Source organism: Lissotriton vulgaris, chromosome 11 (genome assembly GCF_964263255.1).
Source record: "Lissotriton vulgaris chromosome 11, aLisVul1.2, whole genome shotgun sequence".
Taxonomy (NCBI): domain Eukaryota; kingdom Metazoa; phylum Chordata; class Amphibia; order Caudata; family Salamandridae; genus Lissotriton; species Lissotriton vulgaris.
In genome coordinates this window covers 598,779,372-598,797,819 of record NC_141699.1, presented here as the reverse complement: position 1 = coordinate 598,797,819, position 18,448 = coordinate 598,779,372, and the positions used below count along the sequence as shown (strand labels likewise).

The 18,448-nt window shown below is 46.7% G+C and overlaps 1 protein-coding gene across 1 annotated transcript in view; it reads right to left on the bottom strand.

The window, feature by feature from the left end:
• Positions 1-18,448, bottom strand: part of LOC147683206 (G protein-coupled receptor kinase 5-like) — an 82,675-nt gene that overhangs the window by 5,371 nt on the left and 58,856 nt on the right. Inside the window, exon 7 of the mRNA XM_086943692.1 lies at positions 13,397-13,528. Within this exon, the coding sequence (XP_086799818.1) occupies positions 13,397-13,528 (132 nt within the window). The remainder of the gene's footprint in view (positions 1-13,396; positions 13,529-18,448) is intronic.

Genomic DNA, 18,448 nt, shown 5'->3' with positions numbered 1-18,448 from the left:
CTAAAGTCTGTACTTTCGTGAAAAGAATAAAAGATTAGGAACAACCTTGGGTAAGCAAGTTAGATACCTGTCTAGCTACATTAAGGTGCACAACAAAACCCAGGAGTATAAACATTGATAAAAAAAATGTATGGGTGCTGAGGACAGTGGCATGCAAAAAGTAAACTTCTATCACTTTAAAGGAAACCAAGTTTGAGGATATGGTTCATACGGACTTAAAAATCATATGGAGACGTTTGATGATATTTGGTTCAATTTTCTGGAATTACATGTTTCAAACCAGAATTGCAACATTGGTTTAATTGTAGTGCATGGTACACTTCCTTTACCCGCTGCCATTCTTCCTTATATGATTCACCCTAATCGGATTTTCTAGTTCTATTCTTTCTCCCATAGACTTTTGTGAGCAGCTTATGTACAAATTAGTTCAGGGATTTATTCTAGTTCTTGTGTTGGATCATCTAATCTGTATATATTTCTACATATGGTAGTAAAGGAATCCTACACGGGTTGACTCGCAGGCCGAAACAGTGAGCATCATGGAGTACGGTGAAATCCCCTATTTTCTGTATGTCTACAATCAATTCAGTTTGTGATGAGACTCTATTAATATTGTACCTTGTACTTTATCTCATACACCTGCAAATGGCATGGCCATTTCTTAAGATATTCAGCATTCACTGGGGCATATCCAATAATATTTTTGAAACATGGTTTCTTAGTTCCCCGAACTCTCATGTGGAATAATTCACTTCCACCCTGATCACTTTTTGCTGTTTATCGGCTTAAGGTTATCACGTTCCCCAACTCGAGCTTCCAACTATTCCAAGCAGCCCTAGATCTGCTTGGTCCAACACAGACCTGTCTTAAGACCTGGTCTCCCCATAAGATTACAGAAAGCAAGCTCCTACATGCCCTTGGCTCACTTCACATACAATCAAAGCCTGACAGAACTCAACAATAAAGTAATAAAGTAGGCTTAATGTACTAGATGTCAAACACGGCTTCTTTTTGCCTGTCGAAACAATACAAACGTTCTGTTTCTACAAGAAGATTCATTATGGGCATTAGCATTCTCTAAGTGCTCTCAGCACTTGTAAATCAGTGAACCCAAGCCAATCAGACTTGAAGCAGTCCGCACCAACCATAGACGCTGTGCGCTCCTTCACCTAAGGACTCCAGACAATATAAGCACTGCACAATAAAAGTTAATCAACCACAGATCCAATGTTCCATTGCCTAATGTAACCCCAAGAAAGTACCACATTCTGCAATGCATGGGCATAATGTGAAACATAGGCTAAGCATATTTATGAAGTTTACAGTTTAGGCACACAACATATCAAATAGTCAGTTTGTGACTACAATTCAATTAAGACTGACTTTCTGCATTTGGAAATTCTCAAGGATTAGTTCGGTACTTTACATTTTTTTATTACCAACAACAAAAATGCTGTGTTATTGGCTATGCCTCTGTACCATCTCTCTGGAAAACTTAAATTGAGCCATAGGCATTTCAAACAAAAGTGAAACCGTGCGGACCTCATTCTATTTGAAATGGCCCTTACCACTGATTTAAAAAGCCAGAAGGGAAGTTTGATTTAGCGACAGCGAGATAAAGGATGAAGGCTGAGCTGCAGATACCTCCTGGCTAGAGCCAGGTAGTGCGTTGGCTTCAGGTAGATTGTCAAAGAACACACAAGAGGCGGTATTACAGAAAGTGCCCCTAGGGCGCAGCAAGCATTTGTGCCCACTTTGTGCACTGATATTACAGAAGGAGTCGCAACCACTTGTTTGGCCCCTTCTGTAATACTTATAGTGCTGGCGCACATGTAGCACCAGTGCATTTTCAAGAGGGCATTCCCTCATTTGCATGGGGGCAGGGTCCCATGCAAATGAGGTAATCCCTTTGCCTTTGTGCCGTATTATAGACAAGAGCGGAGAGGCAAAGAAGCGGTTTGAGGGCGCACTGATAGCGTGTCCCCTGATGGCAGCCCTCTGAAGGGGAGAATGGCGGTCCTATGAACTGCCCAGACATCCCCTTGCAGGCGGATGAAGTTACTCACTGTACCCGCTTGCAAGGTGATCTCAAATCCCTCTTTAAAGTGCGGCCGGGTTGACATCTCAGGGGGGGGGGGCGCGCACGCCACACTAAGATCTTGCCTTTCAGAGTCTTTTACTGTCCCGAGGCTTGCAAGTCTTCACCCCTTTCAAATGGGAATCTGTTTATTGGCGAGCTCAGTAACTGAGGGCTGGAGTGGGGGAGGGAGGGGAAATAGATAAAGCACGACTTGCGCTTTTGTCATGTAATGAGCTAATAGTTAACCTTCCCAGGAGGGGGTTAATTGGTAGAGCTGGGATGCTTCAGCTGCAATGGGAGGCAGGGTCTCCTCTGCCAAAAACGAAAACAAACGAACAGTCAGTCCTGTTCCTTTGTGTTCGATTTCATAGCAGAGGAGACTCCTTGCCTCCCACTGCAGCTGAAATGACGGTCTGTTCCTTGCTATCAGTTTTAGCAAGGGAGCTGAAGCATTTCAGTTCTACCACTTTAACCCCGTCCTGGGAGGAAACTCTTAGGAGAAAGGATACAAAGTTTCTTTTAAATTTACACAGGCAGGCGCTGCAACACCCACAGGGCTTCAAGTTACCATAAGAAAAATGCCAGCCAGCCATGTGTTTTTTAACCCGTTAACCGCGGCGGTAATTCCGCCGCGGTGCGGGCGTTTTCGTGTGCGGGTGGGATGCCGTCGGCCAATGGCCGACGGCAGCACTGGTAAGGTAGTGCTGCCGTCGGCCATTGGCCGACGGCAGCAGGGAAAGGGTTAAACAGCCTGCAAATTGCTTGTCTTGACACCAAATATGCATATAAATAAATATGTATACATTTGTAATGTGACTTTTCTGTCTTTGTTCCTTTTTATTATCAGTCATGGACCATTCAGGCAGCCCTCGAACACAATTAAAAGTGCTACTATTTATATTTGCTGTTCAAAGTATGCACAGACAAGTGCTGGCAATACAGCTTTAGGTGAGTGTTTATTTTTGTACCAACTGGGCCATCAAAATAATGAGCTGGCAACCCTAACCATAAAACTGGAAGTTTGTTGGAAGATCAGCTCATGTATTTCCTCCACCTTGATCCCTGGTTAATTCCATAATAGTAATAGTTTAACATATCTGAAAACCTACTATGCCGTCAATAACCTGCCGAGTTAGTTCAAGTGTCTGGGAATGCACCCTGCATTCAGACAACTCACTCCTCATTCTCGCCCTTTACTTTCATGCTCACCCTGCACTCACATTGATCACAATGCCCTCACACTAATCACCATGCACTCACACCATTCACCCTCTCACCCTGAACTCCCAGCGATCACAATGCACTCACACGGATCACAATGCACTCACACGGATCACCATGCACTCACACGGATCACCATGCACTGAGACTGATCACCATGCACTGAGACTGATCACCATGCACTTAGACTGATCACCATGCACTCAGACTGATCACCATGCACTCAGACTGATCACCATGCACTCAGACTGATCACCATGCACTCAGACTGATCACCATGCACTCAGACTGATCACCATGCACGCACTCAGACTGATCACCATGCACGCACTCAGACTGATCACCATGCACTCACTCAGGCTGATCACCATGCACGCACTCAGGCTGATCACCATGCACTCAGGCTGATCACCATGCACTCAGACTGATCACCATGCACGCACTCAGACTGATCACCATGCACGCACTCAGACTGATCACCATGCACTCACTCAGGCTGATCACCATGCATGCACTCAGGCTGATCACCATGCACTCAGGCTGATCACCATGCACTCAGGCTGATCACCATGCACTCAGGCTGATCACCATGCACTCAGACTGATCACCATGCACGCACTCAGACTGATCACCATGCACGCACTCAGACTGATCACCATGCACGCACTCAGACTGATCACCATGCACGCACTCAGGCTGATCACCATGCACTCAGGCTGATCACCATGCACTCAGGCTGATCACCATGCACTCAGGCTGATCACCATGCACTCAGGCTGATCACCATGCACTCAGGCTGATCACCATGCACTCAGGCTGATCACCATGCACTCAGGCTGATCACCATGCACTCAGGCTGATCACCATGCACTCAGGCTGATCACCATGCACTCCCACCATTCACTCAGGCTGATCACTATGCACTCCCACCATTCACTCAGACTGATCACCATGCACTCAGACTGAAAACCATGCACTCAGACTGATCACCCTGCACTCAGACTGATCACCCTGCACTCAGACTTATCACCCTGCACTCAGACTGATCACCCTGCACTCAGACTGATCACCCTGCACTCAGACTGATCACCCTGCACTCCCACCCTTCACCCTGCACTCCCACCATTCACCCTGTACTCACACCATTCACCCTGCACTCACACCATTCACCCTGCACTCACAGCAATCACAATACACTAACACTGATCACCATGCACTCACACTGATCACCATGCACTCACACCATTCACTCTGCACTCACATCGATCACAATACACTCACACTGATCACCATGCACGGACTCGGATCACAATGCATTCACACTGATTAGCATGCACTCACACCTTTCACCCACTCACAGTAATCACCATGCACTCACACTGATCACCATGCACTCACACCATTCACCCGCTCACCCTGCACTAACAGCGATCACAATGCACTCACACTGATCACCATGCACTGACTCGGATCACAATGCATTCACACTGATTAGCATGCACTCACACCATTCACCCACTCACAGTGATCACCAAGCACTCGCAATGATCACCATGCACTGAGACCATTCACCCTGCACTCACACCTTTCACCCTGCACTCACAGCGATCGCAATGCACTCACACTGATGACAGTGCACTCACACCATTCACCCCGCACTCACAGTGATCACACTGCACTCATACTGATCACCATGCACTCACACCATTCACCCTGCACGCACAGGAATCATAATGACCTCACACTGATCACCATGCACTCCCACCATTAACCCTGCACTCAGAGCGATCACAATGCACTCACACTGATCCCCATGCACTCACCATTCACCCCCTCATCCTGCACTCGCAATAATCACGCAGCACTCACATTGATCACCATGCACGCACACTGATCACCAGACACTTGCACTGATCACACGCTCACCCAGAACTCACAGTGATCACTCTGCACTCACAATGCACTTGTGCTGTTCACCCTGTACCTCACCCTGCAGTCACACGAGCACACTAGTACTCACCCTGCACTCATGAACCACTTCACTCACATGTCCCCCTTACTGCTCAATGTGCATACTCACTCAAATAAGACCATCATTAACCATACATTCATTTGTCCCACTCTGCACTTACATCAGCACCCAAATTCATATGGTCAACTCACTCACCCTGCAGTCACTCCTACTCCCACAATGTTGCATTGCTCAACGTGCACTCACATGGGTACTCCTGACACCCACACAGCACAGAGGTTTAATGTGCCTGCTACAAAGAACGTGTACCATGCAGATCAAATAACTGAGTGTGGATAAACTATGAGTAGCACTATAAAAAAATGAAATGTTTGCCGGAAAGGTGCTATAGAGAGATGGGGTGGAATGTTTGTGAGTGGTAGTGTGAAATTCATGGAGAAGGAGGAAATTGGGTAGGGGCGCCAAAACAGACCGTTGCACTATGTGCGACCCGTGCTAGGGCCAGCCCTGGATGGGAGTGTTAGCCCCCCCGAAGTTCGGGTCTAGTTGTGCCCCTGTACACAAGTATGGGCATGTCGTGCCCCATCAAGGTTTTCGTCCTAAATCACAAAAGGACATATTTACATGCACTGCAATCCAGCCATTCAGGGGTTCCCATGATAGAGGGCTGCTCTGTTTTTTCCCTGATGGCCTGGTATAATTCCTAAACAGATTCTTGTAACGAATATGCTACTTACCAGTATGCATCTGTTCTTGGCATGTAGGGCTGCTGACATTCATATCTGTGTATAGATCGCCGCCTAGTGTTGGGTCCGGATGATTGCACATTGTTGTCCTGGAAGAGTCTTCGAAGTATCACGAGATAAGTGGCTCCTCCCCTGGACTAGAGTGCGCATGGGCATCCCCTCCATCCTCAGATTGTTTTTCCCCATTGTGGCAGAGATGGAGTGCAATATAGTGAGTGATGTCCATGCTACATAGTAATTCTGAATGCTACAGCTGCTACAGGCGCCGGGGAGGAGGGTGGGCGATATGAATGTCAGCAGCCCTACATGCCATACAAGTTTGAGCCCTACCCTATTTAATATCTATATGGAGCCCCTGGCTCGCATAGTAGAGACTTATGGGGTGGGCATTGTTAGCTACGCTGATGACACCCAACTGATGTTCAAACTTACGCCCGACCACAGAGAGGATGCCACCAATTTCTCCAACTGCCTCTCCTCCGTGGCAGCTTGGATGAACAATAACTGCCTTCGCCTCAATGGCGACAAAACCGAGCTGCTGGTGGTGGGAAAATCCTCCTCCGCATGGTCCCACATGTGGTGGCCAGCGGAACTGGGCAGTTTACCTTGCCCTGTGGCTTCGGTGCGGAACTTGGGCATAACGTTGGATTCCAACCTGTCATACAAACCTCATGTGAACAAAATCACAGCAAGATGCTTCAGCATACTGAGGGTTCTTCGGAAGGTCCTTGATCTTCTTCCCATAGACTCAAGAAAGACAATCGTTCATGCCGTAGTCAACCCCCATCTGGACTATGGGAACGCCTTGTTATTGGGTCTGAACAAGAAGAGCATGCACCAGCTCCAATGTGTCCAAAACGCAGCTTCGCGCCTTGTGCTCAAGTTAACTCGAAGAGCCTCAGGGAGAATGGCCTTGACTAGACTCCATTGGCTCCCCATCAGGGAGCGAATTAAATTCAAGGCCCTTTGCTTCGCCCACCGCATAGCCCATGGAACTGGCCCAGACTATCTGCACAGCCTACTTACAATACATCGCCCTACCCGGAATCTTAGATCTTCTGGTACGATGATCTTTAAAATTCCTAAGATAACCAGAGCCAAGATGGGCGGCTCCTCATTCAGATACCTGGCTGCCAAAGGCTGGAACGAACTCCGCTTCGAGATGCGGATGGAACCTTCTAAAACAAGATTGAGGAAAATTGAAAACTCTCCTCTTCCCCCGAATCTGATCCCCCTCTCTTCCCCCTGGCCCTGTCCTTTTCCCCCTGTACTCATTCTTCCAGGGTCCTTTCCAGTTTTCAGCGCGGGGACACTCTGTTTTTGAGTAACCAGGCGCTTTACAAATGGCTTCTATTCTATTTTATTCTATACATGCCAAGAACAGATGCATACTGGTAAGTAGCATATTCGGTTCGAAGCATGTGGGCTGCTGAATTCATATCTGTGCATAGATTACATAGCAGTCCCTCCTGTTAGCGGCGGCTGCCCGTGCCAGCTGCAGCAGTCTGAAAAAGAGTTTTGAGAACAGCCTGTCCTACAGCTGCCTGCTGTTTAGAATGCACATCTAAGCAGTAGTGTTTCGTAAATGTATGTGTGGTGGACCATGTGGCTGCCATACATATCTCTTCTAAAGGAATATTCCCCAGGAAAGCCATGGATGCTCCTAATTTACGTGTGGAGTGTGCTCTTGGTGGAATGGCTAGTGTGCGTTTAGCCTTAGCATAGCAAATCTGTATACACTTAACAATCCACCTGGCTATCCCTGCTTTGGAGATGGGGTTGCCTTTGTGTTGTGGAGAAAATGCAACAAAAAGCGGTTTTGTTTTTCTGAAATCCTTTGTTCTGTCTATATAGTACATTAGAGCCCTTTTGACATCTAATGTGTGTAGGGATCTCTCTGCGACATTTTCCGGATTAGGAAAGAAAACTGGCAGTTCTATGGTCTGGTTCATGTGGAACTGCGAAATCACCTTAGGCATAAATGTAGGGTTGATGCGTAGTACAACTCTATTTTCGTGGACCTGTATGAATGGCTCTTGAATGGTTAGTGCCTGGAGTTCACTAACTCTTCTCAGTGAGGTAATGGCTGCTAGGAAAGCAACTTTCCAGGTCAGAAATCGAATCTCACAAGAGTGTAGAGGTTCAAAAGGTGGTCCCATCAGTGTGGTGAGGACCACATTCAGGTTCCAGACTGGTGAAGGTGGGTGTCTGGGAGGGATCACTCTTTTAAGTCCCTCCAGAAAAGCTTTAATGGCAGGCACTCTGAATAGTGAGAGGTGCTGCCTGTTCTGAAAATAAGCTGCTATTGCGGATAAATGTATACGAATGGAACTGTACGCTAGATTACATTTGTATAAATGCAACAAATAACAGATAATGTTCTGAATAGATGCATCCAGTGGGTTAATGTCATTGTTGTTACAATATATGACAAACCTTTTCCATTTATCCGCATAGCATTTTGTGGGTTCCACCAATGCAGAGAGTTGTACGCCCGACCGCTCACCAACACTAGGTCTTTCAACTGTCCTTGAGCCTGATTCCACTGACTTGCTAAGCACTCCTGAAGCGGGCGCATACGTAGTTTTGCGTGCAGGACTATGAAGATGCAGGAGGCCATCATGCCTATCAACTGCATGAACACTCTTGCTGGAAGTGAGTGTTGGGGTCTGAACTTCTGTATCAGCAGTTGCATGCTGTTTATCCTCGCTGAATTTGGCTGAGCTTTGGCTGCCAGAGTGTTTATTGTCGCGCCCAGGTACTGTCGCACGTGGGCGGGCTGAAGATTTGACTTTGGATAATTCAGCGAGAATCCCAGACTGTGAAGAAGATGAATGGTGTGGGACATGTGGCTGGCACACTGCTGGGCCGTCTTTGCTTGAATAAGCCAGTCGTCCAGATAAGGGTAGATATGTATGTGCTGTCTTCTTAGGTGTGCTGCTACTGTCGCCAGGCACTTAGTGAACACCCTGGGTGCCGTTGTTACTCCGAAAGGGAGGACTTTGAACTGATAATGTTGATTTTGAATAGTGAACCTGAGATACTGTCTGTGTGATGGGTGTATGGGTATATGGAAATACGCATCTTTTAGATCCAGAGTCGCGAGGAAGTCTCCCTGACTGAGTAACGGTAGAACCTGCTGTAAAGAGAGCATATGAAAATGCTCTGACAGAATGTAGCTGTTTAGAGGCCTGAGGTCCAGTATGGGTCTTAGAGACCCGTCCTTTTTGGGTACCAAGAAATACAGAGAGTACACCCCTGAGCCTTGGTCTTCTACAGGCCCCTTTTTGCAGCATGCTGACGACCTCCTGCTGCAATAAGTGTAGGTGCTCTGCGGACATAGGACAGTGTCTTGGTGGTATGTTGGGTGGAGTGGATGTTAATTCCAGACAATACCCGTACTGGACAATGTCTCTCACCCACCTGTCTGTGGTGATGGATTTCCAGACTGGCAGGAACTCTTGTAGTCTCCCCCGACAGGTGTTAAGTGGTCGGGGGGCAGTGACAGGGAGTCACTGTTTGTTATTAGCAGAGGATCTGGAACTGTTGTTTCATCTTCCTCTGCCCTTGATGTTGTTTCCATGATATCCCCCCCTGTTGTTTTTATTGTAGGTGGATTGTGTACCTCCTTTATTGTACATGTCTGCTGTGTGGATTGGCCTCTTGAAGATGCTCTAGTATTGGAGCGACGAAAAGAGCCACCCCGAAACTGCTGGGACTGCAGATCCCCCATAGACTTTGCAGTCTCGGTGTCTTTCTTAATTTTTTCAAGGGTGGTGTCAACCTCAGGTCCAAATAAGTAGTCCGGGTTAACTGGCTGATTGAGGATAGAAGTTTGTATTTCTGGCTTGAATCCCGAGATTCTTAACCAGGCATATCTCCTTAACATGACGCTAGTGTTAATGGCCCTGGCTGCAGTGTCAGCTGCGGCTAGCACGCACTTGATGGAAGCATTGGTTATAAGCTTTCCTTCTTGGATTAGTAGTTCTGCACCCTCTTTGTACTGATCTGGTAGGTGTTGCAACAGTGTCTCAAGGGTATCATAATGGGACTTGTCATATCTGGCTAAGAGTGCCTGAGTGTTGGCAATGCGCCAGATGTTGGCTGCCTGCGCTGCCACCCTTTTTCCTGAAGTTTCCAGTACTTTCGACTCCTTGTCAGGAGGAGGAGCATCACCTGTAGTCTGGGAGTTTGCCCTCTTACGTGCATTAGAAACAACTAATGAGTCCAATGGCAACTGTCCTCTTATATAAGTAGGGTCCACAGGTGCCGGTCTATATTTCTTTTCAATTCTTGGGTTTAAAACCCTGGCCCTGGTGGTCTCCGTAAAAATGTCACCAGCATGCTTAAGGACCCCTTTTAGCATGGGCAGGGTCTTAACTGTTCTTTCTGAAGTGGAAAAGGTGTCGACCAGAAAGTCTTCCTCCACAGGGTCAGCATGTAGTCATACGTCATGGTTACTTGCCGCCCTTTCAATAAGGCCGTTAAAAGGCAGTAGTATCCTCAGTAGGAGATGTTTTTACACTGTATACCTGTGTGTGTCAGGGGCAGTGTGCGGATCTTTTGGGTCAGCTGGGTCTGCCCATGGTTGGTTTTGATCATCGGGATCAGTGTCCACATGATAAGTGTCATCCTCATTTTCGTCATCCCCTGCATCCACATCTGAGTATGTGGGTGAAAAAGTCTGAGGTTCTTGACCATAGGATTGGAGAGGTTCCACAAGAACTGGCGATGTTGTTGAGTCCCTCGTCTTCTTTAAGGGAATCCTATATGACTCCATGGGTGTTTCTGGTATGATCTTCCTTTTATATATGGACAGTCTACCAGTTTCTGAGTCGATGAACTGCCTCGACTCCTGTTCTTCAGGCTCCTCTGTAGCCTCCACCTCCATCGACACTTTTTTGATGGCTCCGATACCTTTCTTCGGTTCAAACATCTTCGGACGCACCATCGGTGGCAACCCGAATTTGACTGGTGTCGATGCGTGGTGAACGTTCCCGACCAGCTTTGGTGTTGGGGCCTTCTTCGGCCCGACTGCTGTAGCCTTATCTTTGATGCGTTGGAGTGACTCCGACACCTCTTTGGCTATGAATGGGCTCGGTTAAGTCGACTAGACAGGGTCCTTGGAGCCAGTCTTCGTCTTGTCCGCAGGCCTCGACCGAGGATCGAACCCTTCTTTTGGTTAGGGTCTTTTGTGTGTGTCGACTCCCTTCTTTGTTGGCTTTGTTGGTTCGACAGCCTTGACTTTGGCCTTCGGCGCCCCAACCTTCGGCTCGACGACCTTCTTGAGCTTCTCTGTATCGACGGCTATTTTGTGTTTCTTCGGCTCCGAGGGGTTTGAGGCCTTGGAGCCGACCAGAGTTAGCTTCACTTTCGGTTTCGGTTTTGACAGTGATGCTTTTGGTTTTGATGTCTTCGTATCGACCGATGTCGGTGTTGAAACCGATGGCTCTTTATATATGTTCGCAGCCGGGCCTTTATGCGAGGCTGTTGAACTAGTCTGAAGATCTCGGGTAAGGCCTTGTGGCGATCCCTCGACCTGAGCATTAGTGAGCGCTTCATCGTCGGCCCCCGTATAACCGGTTGGGCCTAGCTCCTCGCCTGAGCTATCTTCTACGGCCCCAAGGGCCTCTGTGTCATCTCCAACCTCCTCAACGACGTTTTCGTCTTCTTCTAAGACCTCTTCATCTTCGGCGTCATACTCGGAGTCATGGCCCGAAGCCGGATCAGAGTGTTCTTCTCGATCCTCCAGATCAACAACCACTTTGTCTTCGGTCCCGAAGATGTTTTCTGGAACAGGCGCTGATCTCTGCGACTCCAATCGAGCCGCGCGCCGAATTCGAAAAGTTTTCTACGACCTGAACCGGGCACAGGCCATACAGTTGGCTTTGTTGTGATCCGGGGACAGGCACTTGTTGCACACTGGGTGGACATCGATGTGCAAGTATTTTGCATTACAAAGTGGACACCTTTAAATGGGCTTCTTTCCATCGTTGATCGAAGATCGGGTCGAAGTGGAAGAAAAACCCGTCCGATTCCTCAATGTCCTCTCGATGCAAAGGTATCGGTACCGAACGAAAACAATACCGATGCTGTTGAAAGCCTTTTGGCTTTGTAGAAAGTTTTCCTAACTTGAGTTAAGATAGTAACATCCGAACCCAATGCCGGAAAAAAACAATCGTAGGATGGAGGGGATGCCCATGCATACTGTAGTCCAGGGGAGGAGCCACCTATCTTGTGATACTTCGAAGACTCTTCCAGGACAACAATGTGCAATCATCCGGACCCAACACTAGGCGGCGATCTATGCACAGATATGAATTCAGCAGCCCACATGCCTCGAACGTACTGTTTTGTTTCATTTCTTTTTAATGTGATTGATGTGAGAGAGTCCATTACTATTTGCAGAGAAATGTTTTTGTTTCATGCAATTTTAGATCAAAACGGGTCCACACATTTATGTTGGTGGTATTATTATTAATCTAGGTCATGTGTAAAACAAAGCATCCTAGTAAAAAGAATTTGCGCACATTTTGTCTTTGAAAAATATGTTTTGTGCTGTGTAATAAACCTCTGTCATTTCACCACAACCATTCACAAACATGCAGTTTACTAAACAATCTTATTGTGTTAAACATTATGTGCCGAATATGGCCTGTGATATGCACGTGGCAGTCGATTATGTAGTGTACAAGATTCCAGAATTTTCTGTCAGGTGGTGGGGGGGGGGGCCCAACATCTAAAAAAATTCAGCTGGGTGGGCTCAACCTACAAAAGTTTGAAGACCACTGTATTACACAGACCACCTTCCCACTTTCTTTCTAGAAGACAGCTGTCTGTTCTCAAGAGGAACAGACTAGCTCTTTGACAAAACTCATTCCAAGAACTGCAATCTGAAGTACGCAAGGCTCTGTCAGCAGTAGCACATACAAATAAATTGTCATACCAGGTCTACCTGCTTGCATCTGCACTCTGGAAATTTGAGTAGCATAAACAAAGAACTATGGGTACGCACGGGACTCATCAGGATACATAAAGATCACTGCAAGAGCAGGCATACTGGATGGATTCACCTTGAAGACATCCAACATTGTTCTTTGGAATTCAAAGCTGAAATGAGGCATTTGGCCCCAGATCGCCCAAATCTTTTTTTGTGGGACGTGTTAAATGTACTAAGTGGAATAGGGATTGCTTGATAATTATAGATTGGAAGATCAGATTGAGGAAGTATAGAAGGTAATTGCAAAACGATGAGTCCAGGGATAACTAATGATTCGCTGCAACCACACCCAAGCATAATGATTTACCCATTGCCGTCCATACACAGTCATTAGGAAATTGACAATACTGTTATTAAATATTAGGAAGGGGGCTTACATGCCGCCTAAAAATTCGCTGAAGGAGACTCCGCTTCGGAGGTTCGGGAAGCTGTTTCCAATCCAGGTCTGGTGAACGTGTCCCATTTGGTCCAAAAACATTCAGATCTTTGTAGCACTCGGTCTCTACCATCTGAGAAAACAACACAGATTGACTTGAGAAAAACCTTGAAAGAAACATCAAATTCAATGTAGGAAACTTGGGTCAGAACGCCAATATTTGGTGGATAAAAGGCTGTAAGATACAAGGAACCAAAAAGTCATTTTAGCAACTCTCAGCCTCAAACTGGTTAAGCAGTGGTTTAAGGAATCCTTAGTTCCCCCCAACCCCCTTGCAAGGGATAGTGAGGGTGCACCTTGCAATCTCCAAACCCTTGAGTTGGCATCTACCTCTGGGCATTCCAGTTCCATTTAGGGCACTGCACAGGAAAAGGAAATAGTGATGGGTGGAATGCTGAATTATTCTTTACTAATGATAATTACTTAGGGTCACATCCCAGTTCATAATTTATTTTGTCCAATACGCCTCTCCAGCCAGAGTGAAGCTATAAGCAAATCAGTCTTGGTCTTGCTCCAACAGGAACAGTCCAGGCCAGAGTACGAGGCCAAGTCCCACTGAGAGGGATACAGAAGCACCCCAAGACTGGTTTCAGACTATTCTGTGTTCCCATCTTGAGGTGAGCTAGCCTTGCAGTTCGGGCTAGACTGTTCTAATTGGAGCTGGACAAAGGCTGATTTTAAATGGCTGGTCTCTGTCCAAAGTGGTACAGAGGGTTGAAAACAATGGTTTGGAAGTCAGCCCATGTGACCGGCAGTTGCTGAGTTTAATTCAAGCTTTCCTTCCTTCACATTCTTGTTTTTGCTGATAACCTACAGAGACAGGTGATCCACTCGTCTTGGAATGCTTATGACAGAGGCTCCTAGACACCCTTTTGTGTTGTCCCTTTCAGTGAGAGGTGAAGGATGGGTACTCCTAAGAGAATTCATAAATATAAACCCAGGTAATTCACAAGCTTCCGACAGGCTCTTAGATTACCTCAGACAATGGATAGAGGGCATTCTACAGAAATGTGGGATGAAGTGCAGAAAACAGTGTAGACAGATCCCCGCATACCACAAGAGTGAAATGCACTGGAGTGCCCCAATGGGCGTATCCCTGTGATATATAGCTCATGGGCGTTATCAGAGTGTTATTCCTTACATGAAGTCTACATGGAGGGTCTTAGAGTTATTCTGGAGGGACTGAGTGGGTTCATCCTACCAAAAGGTATCCATTTACAAGATATGCTGGCTCAATGAATCCACTATGAATGTTACTTGCAATAATGTGATTAAACAAAGAGGACTAGCTTAAGTTGACCAAAGTGTTGCAGTACTCAAGTTAGTTCTGTCACGGGCACCTTGTTAGTGTATTCATGAAGCCCTCACCCACCAACCTAGTTGGTGGCATGCTTCATCATCGGGCCCACCCAGTGACACCTAGTATGTCCCGGGTGTGCTACGACGCCTGATTACAGCGGAGCTGGTATATTGCTGAGAACCGGTCTTAGTGAGTGTATCACATAGTCTGTACCACAACACTAAGTCTGTTTTATTTCGCGGACGCAGGGGGCAGTAACTCGCCACCCTCACGCGTCCTGTAGCCTTACTTTTAACCGCTGGTGACGGCCCCGTTATAAAAATTTAATTTACCCTCGGGTACTGGGACCACCACCAAGCCGTTTTAAATCACAACTCAACCAACCTCACTGCACTCTCAGCAATATACCAGCTCCGCTGTAATCAGGCGTCGTAGCACACCCGGGACATACTAGGTGTCGCTGGGTGGGCCCGATGATGAAGCATGCCACCAACTAGGTTGGTGGGTGAGGGCTTCATGAATACATCAACAAGGTGCCCGTGACAGAACTAACTTGAGTACTGCAACACTTTGGTCAACTTAAGCTAGTCCTCTTTGTTTAATCACATATAAACCCCCGGGGACTCGGACTAGCTACCTAGTCCTCTCTCTCCTTCTTGTTACACGCACTTGCAATAATGTCACAGCACTCATATGGAGTCTGTGTGATAGGACATAGGCACTACGCGTAATGCAGTGGCAATACAAGATTATGGTGAAAATTCTACTTTTAAGAAACTTTCTCCAGAGACCTGCTTTATTTTATTTTATTTTATGTGCTTCTATAGCGCCTGAATAGACCCCCGAAGGGGTATCTCCGCGCTTTTGCTATTTGAAGGAAAAATACAGGTGTACCAGGTCTTTCCAGTAGTAACCAAGGCCGGGGGAAGATTAGCCACTGGTGAAGAGGTAAGTTTTAAGAGTTTTGCGGAAAGCTAAATGGTTTGTAATACTTTTTAATGTAGGGGGAAGAGAATTCCAGAGAGCGGGTCCAGTGTGTGCCAGAGCACGCCCTCCCTGACGGGACCTTTTTATTTTAGGGACCTGTAGTAGGTGAAGATTACTGGACCGTAGAGAGCGGGCTGGAACATAGGGTAGAAAGGCAGTTGTAAGATATTTGGGGCCCTTACCTATCAGGCATTTATGAATGGTGCACAGAATTTTAAACTTAGTGCGTTGCCGCACTGGCAGCCAGTGGAGTTGCACCAGTAAGGGTCGGGAGGGAGTCCTAGATGGAGCATTAAGGACTAACCTCGCTGCCGTATTTTGGACTACTTGCAGTTTGTTCATTTGGCCTTCATTAGTTGACAAAAGAAGGCCATTGCAGTAGTCCAATCTACTGATCACTAGTGCCTGGACTAGTGTCTTCCTATGGTTGTCGGGTAGATAGGGGAACACCCTTTTCAGCAGACCAATAGCCCTGAAACATGTGCCGGCGACTTGGTTGACGTGATGTTTAAATGTCAGCGCCTGGTCAAATAGTACTCCCAAGTTTTTCACAGTCTGCTTTGGAATGGGAACTGGGCCCAGTTCTGCCGGCCACCATTCATCGGACCACAGAGTCACCGCCTCTCCAAACAGCAAGACCTCTGTTTTTCCCACATTGCATTGTAGCCAGTTCTCAGCCATCCATCTTGAGACTACCCTCATGCCTTCTGCAAAAGATTTTAGCAGATCAGGTGTGAAGGTTTTGAAAGGGAACAGAAGTTGGGTGTCATCGGCGTAGGACACCGGTGTAAACCCATAGGACCTCACTAAGTCGGCCAAGGGGGCCACATACACATTAAATAATGTGGGGCTTAGGCATGAGCCCTGTGGCACCCCCCTGGTGAGCTCCCTGGAGATGGATTTATGGGAGCCCAGCCTGCTTCCTCAATTTTTGTCACATGATTTAAATTCCCTGGATTTTAAATCAACCCTGGTGGCACGCCCTTCATGTTGGAAAACATCCCTTTTCTCATAAGTTTACATGTATCTTTTTTGCTTCTCGGTTTTGGGTTGAAAAAGCCTTTACATCCCTCAATCAAACCGCTCTTTGTCCACTTGTTCCACCTTTCTTCCTGTAGTTAGGATGCTTCCTTTTCCCTTTCTCTTTTACTAAATCTGCTACCCCAACCTAAGGAATATGCTACTTACCAGTATGCATCTGCTCTTGGGATGTAGGGCTGCTGACATTCATATCTGTGCATAGATCGCCGCCTAGTGTTGGGTCCGGATGATTGCACATTGTTGTCCTGGAAGAGTCTTCGAAGTATCACGAGATAGTTGGCTCCTCCCCCGGACTACAGTGCGCATGGGCATCCTCTCCATCCTCAGATAGTTTTTCGCTATTGTGGCAGAGATGGAGTATGATACAGTAAGTGATGGCCATGCTAGAGTTTAATTCTGAGTGCTACAGCTGCGACAGGCACCGGGGAGGAGGGCGGGCGATATGAATGTCAGCAGCCCTACATGCCAAGAACAGATGCATACTGGTAAGTATCATATTCAGTTCGAGGCATGTGGGCTGCTGAATTCATATCTGTGCATAGAATGTATAGCAGTCTCCCCCTTAGCGGTGGCTACCTGTGCCAGCTGCAGCAGTCTGTAAAAGAGTTTTGAGAACAGCCTGTCCTACAGCAGCTTGCTGTTTTGAATGTACATCTACACAGTAGTGTTTAGTAAATGTATGTATGGTTGTCCATGTGGCTGCTCTACATATTTCTTCTAGAGGAATGTTTACCAGGAAAGCCATGGATGCCCCTAACTTGCGTGTTGAATGCGCTCTTGGGGGAGCTGTTAATGTGCGTTTAGCATTCTGATAACAAATCTGTATGCACTTAACAATCCATCTGGCTACACCGGATTTGGAAATGGGGTTGCCTTTGTACTGTGGTGAAAAGGCAACAAACAGTTGCTTAGTTTTCCTGAAATGTTTTGTCCTGTATATATAGTACAGGAGAGCTCTCTTAACGTCAAGTGTATGTAGAGCTCTTTCTGCCACTGAATCTGGATTTGGGAAGAACACTGGCAGTTCTATTGTTTGATTGATGTGAAACTGGGATACCACCTTTGGCATACATTTAGGGTTTGTACGTAGCACTACCCTATTTGCCTGAACTTGGATGAATGGCTCTTGAATAGTTAGGACTTGCAGCTCACTAACTCTTATAAGTGATGTAATCGCCACTAAAAAAGCCACTTTCCACGTTAGGAATTGTATTTCACACGAGTGTAGAGGTTCAAAAGGTGGCCCCATCAGTCTGGTTAGAACCGCGTTCAGGTTCCAGACAGGTGAAGGCAGGTGTCTTGGAGGAATCACTCGTTTGAGTCCCTCCATGAAAGCTTTAATAGCAGGTACTCTGAAGAGTGAAAGGTGCTGCCTGTTCTGAAGATAAGCTGCCACCGCAGCTAAATGTATACGTATGGAACTGTAGGCTAGATTGCATCTGTGTAAATGTAACAGGTAACATATGATGTTTTGAGTTGATGCATCTAGTGGATTTATGTCATTATTGTAACAATAAATGACAAATCGTTTCCACTTTGCCGCATAGCATGCTCTGGTCGTAGGTCTTCTTGCCTCCTTGATAATATTCATACAGTCAGGAGGCAAGTTTAGGTAACCAAACTCTATGACTTCAGGAGCCAGATCGCAAGGTTCAACTGTTGCGG